This window comes from Phascolarctos cinereus, unplaced genomic scaffold (assembly GCF_003287225.1).
Source record: "Phascolarctos cinereus isolate Bilbo 61053 unplaced genomic scaffold, phaCin_HiC Scaffold_5;HRSCAF=322, whole genome shotgun sequence".
Classification (NCBI taxonomy): domain Eukaryota; kingdom Metazoa; phylum Chordata; class Mammalia; order Diprotodontia; family Phascolarctidae; genus Phascolarctos; species Phascolarctos cinereus.
Window position 1 is genome coordinate 104,973,863 of NW_027555958.1, and position 18,323 is coordinate 104,992,185.

The window sequence follows — 18,323 nt, forward strand, 5'->3', positions numbered from 1 at the left end:
CGCTTCAGGCATGGAATATCTTGTATGAGGAATACTAAAGTATAAAGCCAGTATGTTAGAGTGTTACAGAAACCAGGAGAGGAGATAGCACTAAAAATACACTGGTTCACAGTACCAAATGTTACAAAGTTAAAGAAAGGTGAAGACTGAATAAGAAGTCACTGGTGAATATGACACCTGTTTCTACAGTGTGTGAGTAGGAGCAAAATTTATCATGTGACGAACAAGTGGGGACAAAGAGTATTCACACTACTCTACATAGGTAGGTAATGAAGGGAATAAAAGATGTACAAGAGTAGCTTAAGGGACAAAACAGAGTAGAGAGGAAAATATTTTGAATAGGAGAGGACTGGCTGAAAGTGTTTACTGGTAGAGAATTAAGAGCCGGTGTTGAAAGAGAAAATTAGGATGCAAGAGAGAAAAGGAATGATCATTATAGCAAGGTCTTACAAGAGGTGGGTGCAGAGGGGACCAAGACCTCAGGTGGAGAGTTTAATCTTGGCAAGGAAGAGGGACATTTGGAGGTAAGAAGATGGGGGTTAGGGGGCAGCTAGGTGGCACAGTGGATAGAGCTCTGGCCTTGGAGTCAGGAGGACCTGAGTTCAAATCTAGCCTCAGACAATTGACACTTACTAGCTGTGTGACCTTGGGCAAGTCACTTAACCCCGTTGCCTAAGCAAAAACCAAAAAACAAAAAAAGCAAAACAGATGATGGGGGTCAAAGAGTGGATTGCCACTTCAGATATGTTAGTGGTAGAGAAGTTCTGATTAAAGACCAGGTCCAGATTGTTACAGGGTCAGTGTATGGCTGAAATGGCATTGAAAGGGAGATCCCTGGAGTTCAAAAAGTTGAAAAGCTATGTGCTTCAGGTAATAGGAAGATCTTTCCAATAAAAGTGTACAGTGTACACCTGTTACCTGATCCCAAACATTTTATTTTCTAACCAAAACTAAACCAAATGAATATGGCTTTTAAAGTTTATGATAAACAGATCAAGGAAGACAGAATTTCTCAGATTCCTACTCATTAAGTCAGATTCTAACCTCACTTCCCTGAAATCTCAGATGGATGGGTTTGGGCGGTAGTCCGAGTTTGGGAGTTTGGGAATGTGGGCAGCTCAACAAGAAAAAGACTCCAAGAAATGCCACTCTCCTTTGAAATACAGTGCCTGAAAACTTGCTAAATTAAAATCCTTGGTCCAGAAAGGCAAGTCCCTTTACATTACTCCTTTTTCTACTGCCCCAAAACTAGCACATTGTCTAATACAGAGTAAATGCTCAGTACATATTTACAGAATTAAAATGAGTGAGTGACCTTCTACTTGTGTGCTACTAACATGATTAAATACCAAAAATTCCCCAAAGAAACTGTGTGTAACTGAATGGCTGTTGAAAATCATTCGTTATGCCTATTCCATTTTCAAAGAGAAAGTGGCATCTAATGGGATTAATGTCAACTCACATCAAAAATGAAGCATAAGGTATCTTAGTCTTGCAGCTATCCAATATGATTTACAGAACAAAAGATAAGCAGTTTTGATGACTTCATCTTTTGAATCTCTCTCAGATAGTAGAGGCCACGATTCAGGATAATGTGGACCTATTGTAGGTTATGTCTTAATGAGTTTAATTACTAGAGGTTACACCAAGTGGATATATTCCATAGGCAGTGGGCCAAATAGAACAGGACAGAGATTAGGGATGGATATACAGATTTAGGAGTTTTCTGCACAGATGTGATCATTGAGTCAACACTAGGGAACAGAAGAAGACAGAAGAAAAGAGAGCCTAAGAAGAGACCTTGAGGGAGATCCACAATTAGGAGGTAGGAAATGGAAGATGAAACAGGAAGAGATTGGAAAGGAACAGTCATACAGGTAGAAAAAAACCAGATGAGGGGCGGCTAGGTGGCATAGTGGATAGAGCACTGGCCCTGGACCTGAGTTCACATCTGGCTTCAGACACTTACCAGCTGTGTGACCCTGGGCAAGTAACTTAACCCCACTTGCCTAAAAAAACAAAAATAAAAACCTAGGAAGGAATATCCAAGTAGAAGGGATGGAGTAATCAAAAGTGTCAAAAACTGTAGAGGTCAAATAGGATAAGGACTAAGAAAAAAATTATTAGATTTGGCAATTGGTTGGTTGGTATTCTGGAAAAGAGCAGTTTTGGTTGACTGGAGGGATTGACAGCCAGAATGCAAGGGATTGAGAAGTAAAATTTCAAACCACATCTAAAAATGACACAGCACATTTCTAAAGAAAGAACCCCATTCGATTCGGCAAATATGCATTAAGCCCCTATAGTTTACAGAGTACCATGTGAGGGCTAGGGAAGACACAAAATTTAGACAAAACATATCTTAGCCCTCATAGAATTTACAGTGGAAAAAAGGCAATGTTCCTTACACAGATACTTCAGGTAGGATGATGGGAAAGGTCTGGTCTCTCCAGTTCTGACACTCCTCCTGCTCAAAAGCCCCTTCCCCTAGTAAGCCACTCCACTTTGCCTTAGAGTGATCACTCTTAAATTCAGTCGGTTTCACTTTCCATATTCCTCTGGGTATTTTATGCAGAAATGTGGCTAGAGACAATGGTAGGAATGTTAATACGTGCCCTAAAGGTGAGTTCATTATTTCAAGGGCCTCTTCATATGTAACTGAACTATTCAAGCCTCTATGTTTTCTAGAGCCATAGCAGCTCTGCATTTTACATCTGAAGACATCATCTTTTACATTTCAAGGTTTACCTTTTAGCCCTGAAAGAACTCCAATTTTTGTACATATTTCACTGGGTTAACCAATGAGAAGACTAGAAAGACAACTGAAATAGATGACTACATCAAAGTCCAATAAAAAGGCTGTAATAATGATAGATAACATTTATATAGTGCTTTAAAGTTTACAAAGCACTTTACATATGGTACCTCATTTGAAGTATGAAGTTGGATGGGGAAAAGGATATTTTAGGATAGTTGGGATTGGGAAGGTATCATTCGAGATGGGCTTTAAAAGAAAGGAAACAGGTGACACAGTGGATAGAGTGCTGGGCCTAGAGTCAGAAGACTCATCTTTTTGAGTTCAAATCTGGCTTTGACACTTACTAGCTCTGTGACCTTGGGCAAGCCACTTAACCCTGTATGCCTTAGTTTCCTCATCTGTAAAATGAGCTGGAGAAGAAAATGGCAAACTACTCCAGTATCTGCGCCAAGAAAACCTGAAAAGGGGTCACAAAGAGATGAACACAACTCAACAACAGTAGTTCAACAACTGACAAGAGGACATTCTAGGCCTACAGAGCAACGTGATCAAAGGCTCGGAAAAAGTACATGGTATGCTCAGGCCAGGGAACAATCTAGTTTGGTTCTATCATTTAGAAGATAGTATCACATGATAAGGTTGGAAAGTTAAACTAGCACCTGATGTAAGAGGTCCCTGAATACTGGGTGGCTGAGAAATTTGAACTTTACTAGAGTACAAAACAGGGAATCACGGGACATTAAGGCAAGAACTATGGCTAATGTACAGTAGGAAGAACGATGGACTGGCAAGTGAGAAAGAGTGGAGGCAGGATGACCTAATGGTCATTTTGAGAGCTCTTTCCATCAGTGAAACTCACAATTGATCCATGCCTGCCCATCTGGTGCAAGTACTGCCCACGTTCTTACAAAAGTTCACAAGAGAGGATATACCCAACACGCTGAAGGCCCTCCTTGCTTTCTCCTGACATTGTGAGGGTACTAATAAAACACTCTGGCCATCTACTTGCCATACCTCAAACTTACCATGTGACTAGCCCGTTTTCTCTTCCTATCCTATAATTCTTTAATCACATCTTTTACATCTAGTTCACCTTCCCAGTTCCTCAATGATTATATGTTGCAGCCTGCTTACACTCACCATGCATCTTGTCACTGCCCTCTAAGTGATACTTACCTTCATTTCTTTGGAGACAGGTGTATTCCTAGTCTTGCTACCATATATCAATACTGGTAGAAAGTTGAAATTGAAAAAGATGGGTCTTGGCTTTTATTAGAAGCTTGGGGTAAACAAATCCTAAAAGCCCACTACCTTCTTCCTGTTCAACTCTGAATCCAACTTGCTTGTCTATCTCAGATATGCATACTGTTGGACAAGCTCTGTAAAGGGTCCTTTAAAATGCATATTGAAATCTGGGCAACAGACATTTTTCATCCACTTGGTCTTTCTTGTGTGGATAGAAAGACCAAACACATGCGAGTGGTTAAGGTCTCTTCCTGAAGGCTCTGCAACTTTCCTGGACTTGATGAAAGGAGGACTCTGGAGGACCTTGTCATCCGCAGACATCCCTTTTCAATTTGGACTCTATGATGGATAATCTCCAGAAATAACCCCTTTCCACACTGCTTTGATAATAAGCATTGATAACAAATATCTAAAAGGGAGATTTATGTTCGCCAAAGATACCACCATTAAAACTGACATTATATAGCACCATAAAATTGCAAACCATTTACATACATTATCTCATTTGAGCTTCACCACAACTCCCATGAGGTAGGAGATGAGAAAAATTAATATAAAAGAGATTAAGTGATTTTTCTATTGTCACATAGCTAATAAATGTCAGTGTCAGGATTCAAACTCAGATCTCCCTGATTCTGAATCCAGCATTCTGTCTTAGTTTCCAACAGTCATGAGCTAAATTAATATGTGACAATAGTTCAAAAGTCTTGCTGCAGGGGGCAGCTAGATGGCACAGCAGATAGAGCACCGGGCCTGGAGTCAGGAGGACCCAAGTTCAAATAAAGCCTCAGACCAGACACTTGACACTTATTATCTGTGTGATCCCGGGCAACTCACTTAACCCCCATTGCCTCACCCCCCCCCCAAAAAAAGCCTTGCTGCTATATAGTTTTCCTTGCCCTGTCAAAAATGATCAAAGTATTCAAAGAGGTTGGGTTACTTACATTACAGTTGGAAGAGCCATCAAAAGACGGATAAGAGCCATCTGGCCAGTCTGCAGGATCCAAGGTTCCTGATTGCCTGTGCTGAGCCTCATATTCCTTGAGCTGCAATGAAAAGACACTTAAAACAAGGGCCAACACACCAACCAGTCACAAATTAATTACTTCGGGCCTCCTTTTACATGCCACTGCTGTTTACTAAATAGCAACTGAGGACATGCTTTCTAAAACTGAGAGGAAGGTACATCCCCTACGCTGTGGGGCATAATCTAAACTAAACTCATAGGTATAAAGAAATTTCTGCGTTCTCTGAAAAGTTCTTCATTTTCTTCACCATTATTTTTTGACTTTCAACATCAAAACTTCTCCTTTCAAGTTCAGTAACAAGGCCAGACAAAATCTACAGCAATTCAGAAACAGGCTATGGTCTGGCCTGCCAATGACTGCTGCCCACGCAAGTCACACACACTCCATTCGTAAACAGATGCCGCACAGCATTCCACAGTAATCTGCACAACAAAGATGGAATCCTGAAATATATTTCAAAAATCTTTTTTCTTCCTGGTTTGAACTGCAGGTCACTGGTTCAGTATAATTGCATAATAAACTTTGAGCATTTTTAGTAGGAAACAACGAGGACAAGAAAGGATGTAACTACACTGCAAAACATGTAGCCCATCTTTTGAGTCATGAAATAGCTTTCTTACGTGATGATCTTGAACTATAAAGAAGGACCTTGGCAAACTAGATAAACGATTCTGCATCAAACACAAGATCTTTCGGTAGGATACGTCTGCAAATTTTCATGCGTGCTGCCACAGAACAAGAATGGAAACTCAACCCTGCTACTTCACATGAATGTGCACAGAAGGCTGCTCTTCCGTTGAAGCCTTCCTCTGATGTGCAACTGGTGTGTGGTAGTGACTTTGGGTTTGAAAAGGTCCTAAGAGCAACTGTAGCAGACCCTACCACAGCTGGGATGCTTTGAGGCAAGCCTAGCAGCAAACTGTTCAGAGGATCAGCCTAGCAAGGTTTGGAGAAGTTTAACAAGCCAACCATCAGGTGAGGGCATTTTTGTTTGGGTGGGGGGAGGGGGAAGGGAAAGTGGCACAAGGGAGGACCCCAAACTCATAAAAGACTATTTGCTAGAGATGTGCAAAAATTTCATTCTGTATCAGTACCTACACTGATGGGATCACAGAGTTTTTGAAGTACAGGAGGAAGGCACTGAAATGGAAAGAATATGGAATATGGGAACCAAAGCTGCTCTTCCTGGGCCTCAGTTTCCTAGAAAGTAAGGAGGTTTGACTAGATAACCCCTAATATATTCCTTCCAATTCTCAATCTATGATTCTAGGGGTTGCTTCACTCTTTGTATTCATATCCCCAGGGCTAAGCATAGTGACCTGCACAGATAGATGATCAATAAATGTTTGGCAGCCAGGTAGCACATTAGATAGATTGCTAGATGTGGAGTCATGAAGACCTAAGTTCAAATCCAGCCTCCTGTACTTACTAGACATGCGACCCTGGACAAGTCACTTAATCTCTACATGCTTCAGTTTTCTCAAGTGTTAAATGGAGATTATAATAGCACCCACCTCTCAGGGTTGTTGTGAGGATCAAATGAGATAAAGCATTTTGCAAACCTTAAAATACTATAAACATGTTATTATTGTTATTAAATGGTGATCCAAAAAAGCACAGAATTTTTAAAAAAATGTATCAAACATGGATTTGTATACACCATGCATCATGTTTTGTTTTGTGGAAGAAAACAATTAGGTGTAGAAAAACATTGATAAGATAGCCCATAAGATTGGGTAAAAGCTTTCTCTACCCTTTGAGGTACTACCTTTAACCCTAAACATCAGTGTTTAAGAGGATAAAGGAATTCCACTATATTTTCTTAAATTAGCAAACATTCTGGGTTTTGTGTTTTCCTTCATATTAAATCGACCTCCAGGGCTTTGAAGCAACAGAATAATGATATAGTTCTTTTGCATTTAAAATATAGCTAGTCTGACCTCCCCATTTCTAGACCTAGCTAGAAGCTAGGTCTCCTATACTTATTTTTAGCTTAGAACCATCTTTGCCTCCTAGCATATTAAACCGTCTCACTCTCATCATTTAGACAGGTCCTGAAATCCCCATATCCTTCACGAAGTGCTTCTGCTTGTGTGAAAACCTATCCATCCCTACAGTTGCCCTCTCTGCTCCTTATTCCATCTTGCCCACTCTCCAGCAGTCTTTTAAAGGCACATCCACCACTTCAATAGGATACAGACACTTCACTATTCACACATGTAGGTGGTTTCATGCTTTTATTCTATCTACCTGACTTTGTAATTAGGTTTGCCTTAACTTGGAGGCTCCTATAGGGTAGAGCCCAGGTAAAACTAATTCTCTTTAGGCAATGCCTAGTTTAATGCCATGTATAAGTCAGCACTTAATGATGTGTGTTTCTTAAAGATACTGATTTCAAAATAATAATACCATCTTATGGTTGTATAGTACTTTGTAGTTTATGAATTTCAGATTCTTTCAGTTTATAGAGAACTGGGCCTGGAGTCAGAAAGCTTCAGTTCAGATCCCATGTCAAATTATTGACTAGCTCTCTGACTTTAGGCAAGGCACTTAACCTCAATTTCCTCAGCTGTAAAATGGGTATAATAATAGCCTACCTCCCAGGGTTGTTGTAAGGATAAAATGAGATAATCTTTGCAAAGAGCTTAGCACAGTACTTGGGACACAGTAGGTGCTAAATAAGGGGTCAGCTAGGTGGCGCAGTGGATAGAGCAGTAGGCTTAGAATCAGGAAGACTCATCTTCATGAGTTCAAATCAGGCCTCAGATACTTAGTAGTTGTGTGACTCTGGGAAAGTCACTTAAACCCATTTGCCTCAGTTTCCTCATCTCTAAGATGAGCTATAGAAGGAAATGGCAAATTATTCCAGTATCTTTGCCAAAAAAAAAAACAACTTCCAGAAGGGTCACAAAAACTCAGACGTGACTCAATAACAACAAAGGTACTATAGAAATGCTTATTCATTCTCCCTTTCTGAGAAGTTGCTCAATGGACAATTGGCCGCAGGGAATTATATTTTTCTCCCCACAGCAAGTCATTAAACTATCTGCTAAAGAAGACACTGAGAAGTTAAAATCTGCCGTTGACAGAGGGAGTGTGAAGAAGACTTCACAGATCTTTGAAACCTTGAAGTAAATACAATTTATTCAAAATTAATTTGATCTAGTTATAAGTATTTTGGGGGGGAAGGAGGAAAAATTGGGGTTAAGCAACTTGCCGAAGGTCACACAGCTAGTTAAGTGTCTCAGGCTGGACTTGAACACAGGTCCTCCTGACTTCAGGGCCTGTACTCTATCCACTGTGCCACCTAGCTCTCTAACCTACTTATAATTTTATGAATATAGTGCACTATCTTGTAAAGCAAGTAAGGACAGAAAATTCAAATAAAAACTTCATATTTTTATATTACAAAAATACTTATATTACAAAATAAACAATACTATTTCTTATTTTACCTAAACACATTTTCTTATTCTTATCCCATGGCCTGGACACCCTTAGTTTCAGGATTCTATGGTTATATTTATCATAATCTCATAGGTCTAGAAAGGACCTCAAAGGTTATTGATTCCTTTCCTATGGATCTAAGGATTGTAGCAAAACTATCCCAGACATCTGGCTTCCTGTTTTAGTCTCAAAAACATGGAGAATGGGGGAGAAGTTACACTGTTGGTGATTTCTGGTTGCTATTTTTTTTTAAGTTTTCCATTATACTTAATCTAAACACTTTCCAGCTGTAACTTAAATCTATTTTTTTTTCTTATTATAACCTCAATGGAGAAAAACTGCTTGTATCTGTAACCTATGCCCATTTGTGGGCATTTCTTATACTTAAAAACAGTTCCCAAGTTGCCAATCAATCTTTCCCTTCTTAGTTAAGTTCCCATTAATTCTCATTTCTTCCTTCCCTATGGCCTTATCTCTGCTCCCCACTTTTAAGTCTTTTTATAACTTAGCCTCTATACTTTAGACCCTTTTTCTGCAGTATTGTCCCTTGTTTAAATCTAAATGCTGCAAAATACCCCATAAAAGAAAGGATTCAATAATACGTTACTGAGGTAGATTAATAAGCCATATAAACTGATAATCAAGATGAATACAATCCAAAAACATGTATTCACTTTAGTAATAATAATAATTGCTACTAGCTAGCATTTACATAGCACTTCAAGGTTTGCAAAGTGCTTTACAGATAAAATAATAATAAAAGTAATGGTAATAACAATAATAATAGCTAACATTTCTATAGTGCTTACCATGTGCCAGGCATTGTGCTAAGCACTTTACAATCATCTCATTTGATTCTCAAAACAACCTTGGGGCCCAGATTCTTAAAATCTAGCCCAGGGCTTCAATTATTAAGGTCCAGCCTACTTGCATTAGTGATACAAATGCTTAGATCCCTTAAGAGTTGGGCAAATATGACAGATGTTCTAATAAACCTTTTCTTTAGCTGAAAGAAGGGTTGGGTCAAATTCTTTTGGGCAGGACCTGTGTGTTGTGATTTTGGGGTGCCAACACCCCTAAGCCTCTGAATCTCAACATTTTGGGGGCCATATGGGGAACCTGCCTAACCCCATGTTCTTTTCCAGCCAAGACTGGGTGAGCATGGGCCCAGCTGGCAATGGTCTTGGGTCCTGGGGCAATCTTTGCCAGGAAGCATCACCCAGGTTCAGCACATCCTGCTCAAGGTAAAGAAGCTAGCCTCTGAACTTGGGTTCTTAAAGTTGTAGTTTTAACTGTTAATGATGAGATGTTGATTCTCTGTGTAAAGTAATTTGGAAATGCATTTAACAAAACTGAAGTCACCTGATTGGTAATGGGTTTGTTTCAAGTTTAAATTGGTGAACTTTTTGCATCAGTTACGTCAAGCAACTTTTCATAATTTGGTTACCACTAAAATAATTTGGCTACCGTTGGTTACTGTTTTAGTGTGTAAACTTGCCAAAAAGCTTATTTGGGTTTTGGTTTGCTGAGAATTTGCAAGTACATAGAAATAATCTCTAATGACTGGCTTTTTACACCAGGACAAATTCAAATTTGAGATGTAAATCCTAGAAAAGTTTTTCTTAAGTTGTGATTAGTGAAACTTGCTGTTTGAGGTAAAAACTCATAGGATTTGATTTTGAGTTGTCTGATGGATCATAATCCATCAATAATCAATAATCCACGATCTGAGAGAAATGCCACACACTATTCAGAGAGAATGTGATACTAGTGGGAAGTCAGCATCTGGAAAAGCTGACAGGACAATTTTAGCCTCAGTCTAAGATGGGATCTCTCTGGCTCAGTTTCCCCATTATGTTCCTTTGAAAAGGAATGCTACCCACCTGGCTATTCCTGAGTCTGGCTATGAAGTGGATTTGATACTGCAGGGTTGGAAAACTTAATTATCTGAACCCAAACAGGGCTAAGGAAGTTTTATCCTGTCATATTTGGGCCCTGCAGTCTTTTCTGTCAGATTTGTGCTTTCCAGACTACAGGTCATTCACCTACAGTTGATAGCAAATAGCAGGTACCAGTCAATGTCCCCCCATCATCCCCTGGATGCAGCCTGTGCTTGGTTCCAGTCAACCTCCTCTTTGAGACCCCCTTGAGGCAGGGACAGCTTTACGCCCCTTGCCAGCAGGAAGCAGTTTCAGAAGCCAAGATCTTCACCCCTTACCCCAAAAGAAACTGAGACCCATTTGTTTGAGGGGAGAATAATGGGATTGGGATCTGGACCCCAGAAAGGAAAAACCCTGGACTTTTCCACATGGTCAAATCTCTGGATTTCGCCTGAAGCTATAATCTCATCAACTGGCCTTTTGTTATCACCCATGCCAATCTCCCAATTCTGTTACCCTTAACCTAGCATAGCCCTCCATTGTCTTGCCTCCAAATGGCCCCCAGCCACTTCCCACCATTTATCTCCATTCTCCCTTGGCCATGTGGTCCAGGTCCCTGGCATTCTATTACCTCACAGACCCCCGAAGACTACTTGGCCACTCCTAAATCTCTCCCACTGTCTTTCTGTATATAAGGTCTATCTTGTCTCCATTAAGGTACTCAGATTCTTAAAATCTAGCCACTGCTCAGATTCTTATAATCTAACCAATAGATCACTAATGTTCAGATTCCTCAAGAGTCTGCCTAATATGATGAATGTTCTAATAAACCTTGTCTTGGACTGAAAGAAGACTTGGGTCGAATTCATTCAGACAGGACCCATGTATTGTGATTTTGGGGTCCCAGCACCCCTAAGCCCCACACTTTTGATTGCCCTCTGTTGATTATCTCCATATTCTGTCTATAGTTTCATTACATAGAGTTGTTTTCATGTTGCCTTGCTCATAGTAAGTGCTCGTAATAAATGCCTGTTGATTGCCCAACTTTAAAAAAAAAAACAGAAAAGGTAACGAGATCAGATAATCCTGCAAGTCAAATGTTAATGATTTTAACGGGGCTCTTATACTTTTACTTCTCCCTATATTTGGGCCCTGCAGTCTTTTCTGTCAGATTTATGTCTTCCAGACTACAGGCCATTCACCTATAGTTGGTAGCAAATAGCAGGTACCAGCCAATGTCCCCCCCATCGTCCCCTGGATGCAGCCTGTGCTCAGTTCCAGTCAACCTCCTCTTTGGGACCCCCCCCGAAGGCAAGCACAGCTCTATGCCCCTTGCCAGCAAGAAGCAGTTTCAGAAGCCAAGACCTTCACCCTTACCCCAAAAGAATTTGGGTCCTATTTGTTTGATGGGGGGATGATGGGGATGGGACCTGGACCCCTAAAAGGAAAAGACCATGTCTTTGGGATCTGGACCCCAAAAAGGAAAAACCCTGGACTTTCCCACCTGGCCAAATCTCAGGTTATAACCAGAGGTTATAATGCTATCAACTGGCCTTTCACTGTGGCTAAATTCAATCTCCCAATTCTGTTCTGTTACCTCCTAATTGCCACTGGCCACTTCCCATCCTTAATTCTATCTAGACTCCATTCTCCTTTGGCCAAGTGGTCCTGGTCCCTGGTTCTATTCACTCCAGCTTACTGGCCACTCCTATCCAGATCCTCCTTAGACCCCTTCTCCAGTCACACCAAACTACTTGGCCACTCCTGGATCCCTCCCACAGTCTTTCTGTATATAAGGTCCATCTCATCTCCATTAAGGTGCTCGGATTCTTAAGATCTGGCCTGCTTGCATTAGTGATACAAATGCTTATATTCCTTAAGAGTCTGGTCAATATGACAGATGTTCTAATAAATCTTGTCCTTGGGTGAAAAACCAAACCAAAACAAAGAAAACAAAACAAAAAAAAACAACTTTGGGTGATTATCCTCCTTTTAGAGGTGAGAAAACTGAGGAAAATGGAGGCAGATTAAATTTAAGTAACTTGCTCAGGATCACACAGCTACTAAGTGTCTGAAGCTAGATCTGAACTCAGATCTTCTGGATTACAGGTGAGGCACTTTATCCACTGTGCCACCTAGCTGCCCTCTAAGAAATCACTTTAAGAGGCCTTTTATATTATGTCCATCCTAAAATTAATTTGTTATGTTTTTATATTTTCAGCTAATAGACTTAGTTTGGGGCATACAGTCACTCAATTAGAGTTCTCAGGCTTTGAAAGTACTTCAGTAACACTTTAATTAATAATACCTCAATGACCCGAAAGCCTGTGGGAAACTTCCAAAAGTACTCATCTTAGACTGTGTTGTCTATACCCAAACAACTGGCTGAAAGGAGAAATCATTGTGTCAATCATCTAACTGTTCCATCATCATAATGGCACTTAATGAACTTGTGCCTCAGTACAGCAAATGGGTACTCAGTAGTTTAGGAGTATCCAGCCAATGGAGAAAAGAGGGAGGGACCTTGCATTTCTGGACAGGGATATTACTGCTTGCTCTCACTTCTGTAGCGTGTGCCTGCCTCTAGCAGTATACCCACTGCTTGCAAGAACGTATAATAAATGAGCTTGCCTCATCTACCTCAGCAGTCTTTCCTATAGAAGTTATTTCTAACAAACCCATAGTTATGACATGGTACCTCTGATACTGTTGTGATTCAATGACTTTAATAATTGTCTCAAATGAGATAATGTCTGTAAAAACCCTTTGCAAACTATAAAGGACTTATATAAATGCCAGTTGTCATCGTTATTATTATTGTTATCTTGAACTACTAATTTCTGCCTCATCAACAGAGTATCTCCATTCCTTCTATCGAATTGGCTTAAGAACTTTCTGTCATGGCAAACAACTGTACTTTGTGTTCTATGGTTTTTTTTTTATCCTCCAAAATGTCCTGTAAACTAAAAAAAGTTGGAGATTTGATTTTATATATATATATGTATATATATATATATATATATTATATATATATATATATATGTAAGGTATTTTTATATATATGTACAGTATTATGCATATAAATGTCCTATAAGACGTTGAAACATAGTTGTAATAGGGACATAGAGAATGGGCCTGTAATTTCATCAGTTTGTGTTGGTAGGCAGCTGCGTAGCATAGTGGGTAGAGCATTGGTCGTGGAGTCAGGAAGACCTGCCATGGACACCTATTGTGTTACACTGGTCAAGTCATTTGATCTCTCAGCCTCAGTTTCCTCAACCATAAAATGGGAATAATACCACCTAGCTCATAGCTGTTGTGAGGATCAAATGAAATAAACATTTAAAGTGCTTTGCAAACCTTAAAACACTCTATACATGTTAGCTATTACTATTGTTATCATTACTGTCATTAATATCATGGTAGTTCCCTATACCAGTCATAATAACTAAGACAAATAGAATCACTAATGTTTTGTCAAGAATGGTGGTCTTAGGCGCAGCTAGGTGGTGCAGTGTATACAGCACCAGACCTGGAGTCAGGAGGACCTGAGTTCAAATCTGATCTCAGACATATAACACTTATTAGCTGTGTGATTCTGGGCAAGTCACTTAACCCCAACTGCCTTGCACCCCCCGCCCCCCCCCCAAAAAAAAGGAATAGTGGTCTTGGTATATCAAATTGCTTATCATCTCAGGGAGTGGGGAAGGTAGGGAAGGAGAGAAAGAATTTGAAACTCAAAATTTTTAAAAAACAAATGTTTAAAATTGTTTTTATATGAAACTGGGGAAAAAATAAAATATTATTCAAAGGAATAAAAGAATAGTGATCTTAGACACCACCAAAATGTCATCAGAAGACCACCTTGACCAACACAGGCCTATTCCCATCAAGATGCAAAGGTGATTTCAGATAGGGAGAGCCAAGCAACAGGAAGAGTTCTACCACGCAGCTCTAATATCTCACCCTGGCAAGGGCTTCCTCAATGGTGATCATCTTTTCTTTTACCATCATCATCAGCTGGATGCGTTCTTCATCACTCATTGTTATCTCACTTGCCACATAGCCAACATCTTCTCCTAGACATAAGAAAAAGGAGAGGAAAAAATATATTTGAAATCACAGATTGCCAAAAGACCAAATATTAATCTCACAACAATAACCACGTAGAGTGGAACGGCCTCCCTTTGCATTGGATTAATGGGACAGCAAGGTGGCAGAATTGTTACAATTTAATAACAGCACATCGCAGCTTGGGAACCAAGTTAAGACAGAAATGAAACAAAAAAAGGTTCCTCTAAGCCGTTGGAAGCTTTCCTAAGTGAGGCCCACCAGGATAGTTTCAGACTCAAGGATACAGGGAATTTTTATTTGCCAGTGGGACGAAGCCCCTATACAGTCACCCCCAAATCATAGAAGTATTCCAAAATGGTGTAGGGTTCCCTAGGCTTCTTTTACTTTGATATCTACAAGACAAATTGTATCACCCAGAAACTGCAGTTAAGTTCTGGCATAATAAAAGAAGGACTCGGTACCAGGGTGAATGGTAGAAAAAAACCCAAAGCTTCATAAACTGCCAGATTAGACTGAGTTATTTTATTCAGTGAATATGATTTCTTCATGGGCCAAAAGAAAATAAGTGAAATCACACAGATGAACCATTTTTTATTCACTAAAAGGTCTGTTTTATAAATATTTAGATGTACACAAACATAAACACACACAAAGTCAGTACAGTGTAATGGCTGGGGGGCCAGACAGGAAATCAGCAGGATTTTGCTTCAAATCCTTCCTCCAACAGTTAATAGCTCTCTAACAACAGGAAAGTCATTTAGCCTCTCCAAGCCTCTGTTTCACCATCTGTTAAATGGGGATAATAACACCAATAAGGCCTACCTCACAGGATGGTTATGAGCCTCACATGAGATGGCGAGGGTGATATGCCTTACATTCTCCAAAGTAAGAACTGGTGTCAAACTCAAATAGAAACAGGTCCCTGAAGGCCATACGTGGCCTGAGAAAATCACAAATTAGCATTATCTGACTTGTATCATATTTTTATTTATTTTGCTAAATGTTTTCCAACTGCATTTTATTCTGGCTTATTTGGGGCCAATCTGAAGTAACATAAATGGTAGTTATTGTTGACAATATAAGGGCATAAATATGTACCTATGTGTGTACGTGTGTGTGTGTGTGTGTGTGTGTGTGTGTGCGCGCGTGCGCGCGTATGAAAGGCTCACCATACAGTGGACAGAGAACCGGCCTTGGATCCGGGATAACCTGGATTCAAAGGCAGCTTCTGGCACACACTGGCATGGTGACCTTGGCCAGCTACCTACTTTAATCCTTAACCTCCCAGTGCTCCCAGGCAACGCCTTAAAACTAAGTCACAGAAGAGTTACTGATTTTCACTGGTAGAGGGAACATCCTTACCAGGAGTTTCCCTACACCAATCAATAATATTCAATTATATTTATTATGTGTCTACTATGTGCCAGGTATTATGGTAAGCACTCATCTGCCTCACCAACTACCCCCAAAATGTATATGTGTGTGTATACATGTATACACACACACACACACACACACACACACACACACACACACACACACCCATTAGCAGCTGTAGTTTGTTTTTTTTTTTTTGGTTAGGCAATGGGGTTAAGTGACTTGCCCAGGGTCACGCAGCTAGTAAGTGTTATGTGTCTGATGCCAGATTTGAACTCAGATCCTCCTGACTTCAGGGCCACTGTGCCACCTAGCTGCCCACTAGCAGCTGTACTTTTAGTAAGATAATGCCATATACACATGTATCGACAGATACACACATACATGCACAAACATAAATGGCATTATCATAAACAATATTCTGAACTGTTAACAGGCTAGGTGCTTCCAACTCAACATTGAAAACAGCTGGAATTGCAGCTGAAAGGCAAATCCCTTTATTAGGTTACTTTTAAAGAGCTTTCCTACATTGCAAAGAGATTCCTGTCATCTTTAATATATTTGAACCATGTTAGGAAGGGCTATACTTTTAAGTCAGCATTGTGGGAAAGGATCCATCTGTGAAAGTGTGCTGGTTTTAACAAACAGACTGGGAATAAGTATGCATTGTTTGTAGTCACTCATCTTTTTCCCCTTACCCTGTCTTTCTCATACATCTTTTACTGCTTTCTTATGTCATTAAGATTCTCAGCCATGGCCTGCCCTTGCTGCACAGAGGTAGGGTGAAAGACTTCGGTTTTAGACGTGTAGGGACAAAATTTCAGCCAGAGGTGGTTCTGGATCTGCTCTCCCCCTATATTTCCTTTTGTCATTTCCATTTCACTCTCAATCAGTACACAGCTACCACCCAAGTGCTCTCTGCTCCCCATCTACTTGAACATAGAGCAGGAATGGTGAATGAGGAATGGTGAAATAACTGATGTTGTTCATTTTACTACTCACATCACCTCTGGTTGGGGGGAGGGAGGACAGAGAAGAGAGGAGGAACTGGGCTGACTTTGTGGTAGTGGTTGTTTTCATCTATGTGGTCTACTATTTATCTATAATGGGGTGCTCAGATCTGAGAATGAGTTTTACTCTTGAATAATTCTAGGCAGGTACTACAAAGAAAAGGCTTAATGATTCAAGCTTTCCTCCAAGTCTGGAATAAGAATGACTTCTACAAACATAAGCCAACCACAAAAATAATACCATACCAACCACAGCCAATAAATACAGGTGTGCTGGCCTATAAATCCATGCTGTTGGTGTGAGTTTTTCTACTTCCCTTCAGGTTACTATAGAAAAAGAAATCTTCTAAGCAGAGAGGTGTACCCAAGGTTCCATGGTTCCTACTTGCAAGTGAACACTGTGGTCACATCAACAGTGTGCAGCTTAAATTTTCATATGACGTTAACCAAAGCTGCCCACAGGTCAGCTGTGCTGGATTCTGAAAAGCAGTTTCATGTAATGCTAGCAAGGCATAACACAACATGGCCAAATGTAATACTTACTATGGGAACAACAAAACAAAACAAAGAACTGAGGCAGGATGGGAAAAATCCCCACAGTGTAAGGCATTTAGACAGTTCTCAGAAGCAACAGGCTCCAAGGTACTCCCTTTCCCAGGAAAATGTCAAAAGTGCAGATGGTCTCATGAACCATCAGGAAAATAGCTGAGTTTCCTAGGGTGAGCCAATGCTGGAAAAGCATCTAAATATCTAAATCATCAAGAGGAAACAGTTTACTTCCCTGGAAAGAAGAATGCGTTTAGGGTCTGAGGAACTGGATTCAAGTTTTGGTTCTTCTGCTTATGACCTACATTGACTTTGGAAAACTCACTATGCCTCTCTTGAAGCAGCTTAGGTGACATAGCGGATAGAATTCTGGCCTGGAATCAAGAGGACCTGGGCTCAAATATGGCCTGAGACACTTACTAGCTGTGTGACCATGGGCAAATTGCTTAATTTCTGTTTGCCTCAGTTCCCTCAACTTTAAACTGGAGATAACAATAATACCTACCTCTCCATGTTGTTGTGAGGATCAAATGAGATAATATTTATTAAGTGATTACCACAGTGTCTGAATTAATTTTCTCTGAATATTAAGGATTTTTGACCCTTTCTATCCCATTTTCCTTTGCACCAACATTATGCAAAGCCCAATTCTTGGAGCAATGATAGTAAATTAAGAAAAGTTTTAACTTATTTTTGTGGGTGCTATACAATGAGCTATACAATTCACAACGTCCATTTTAACTTGTGGAATAAACCTCTCAATATCTGGGAGAGTAGGGGGGAAAAAACCCTGTTTATGCAATGATACCTTTGGACGTCTGCCTCATTATTCCTTTCTGGTTCTTGCGGAAGTTCTGCCAGAAATACTTGTTTTTCTTTTTCCAATCTCCTTTTCCTAAAAGGACAAAAAAGATATAAGCAACAGGCACATGAAAATTAAACGCAGATTCATTATAAT

The 18,323-nt window shown here is 40.0% G+C and overlaps 1 protein-coding gene across 1 annotated transcript in view; it reads right to left on the bottom strand.

The window, feature by feature from the left end:
- Window positions 1-18,323, bottom strand: part of SASH1 (SAM and SH3 domain containing 1) — a 240,834-nt gene that overhangs the window by 78,398 nt on the left and 144,113 nt on the right. Inside the window, exons 6-8 of the mRNA XM_020986580.2 lie at window positions 18,174-18,260; window positions 14,325-14,437; window positions 4,948-5,049 (exon numbers count right to left, since the gene is read on the bottom strand). Of these exons, the coding sequence (XP_020842239.1) occupies window positions 4,948-5,049; window positions 14,325-14,437; window positions 18,174-18,260 (302 nt within the window). The remainder of the gene's footprint in view (window positions 1-4,947; window positions 5,050-14,324; window positions 14,438-18,173; window positions 18,261-18,323) is intronic.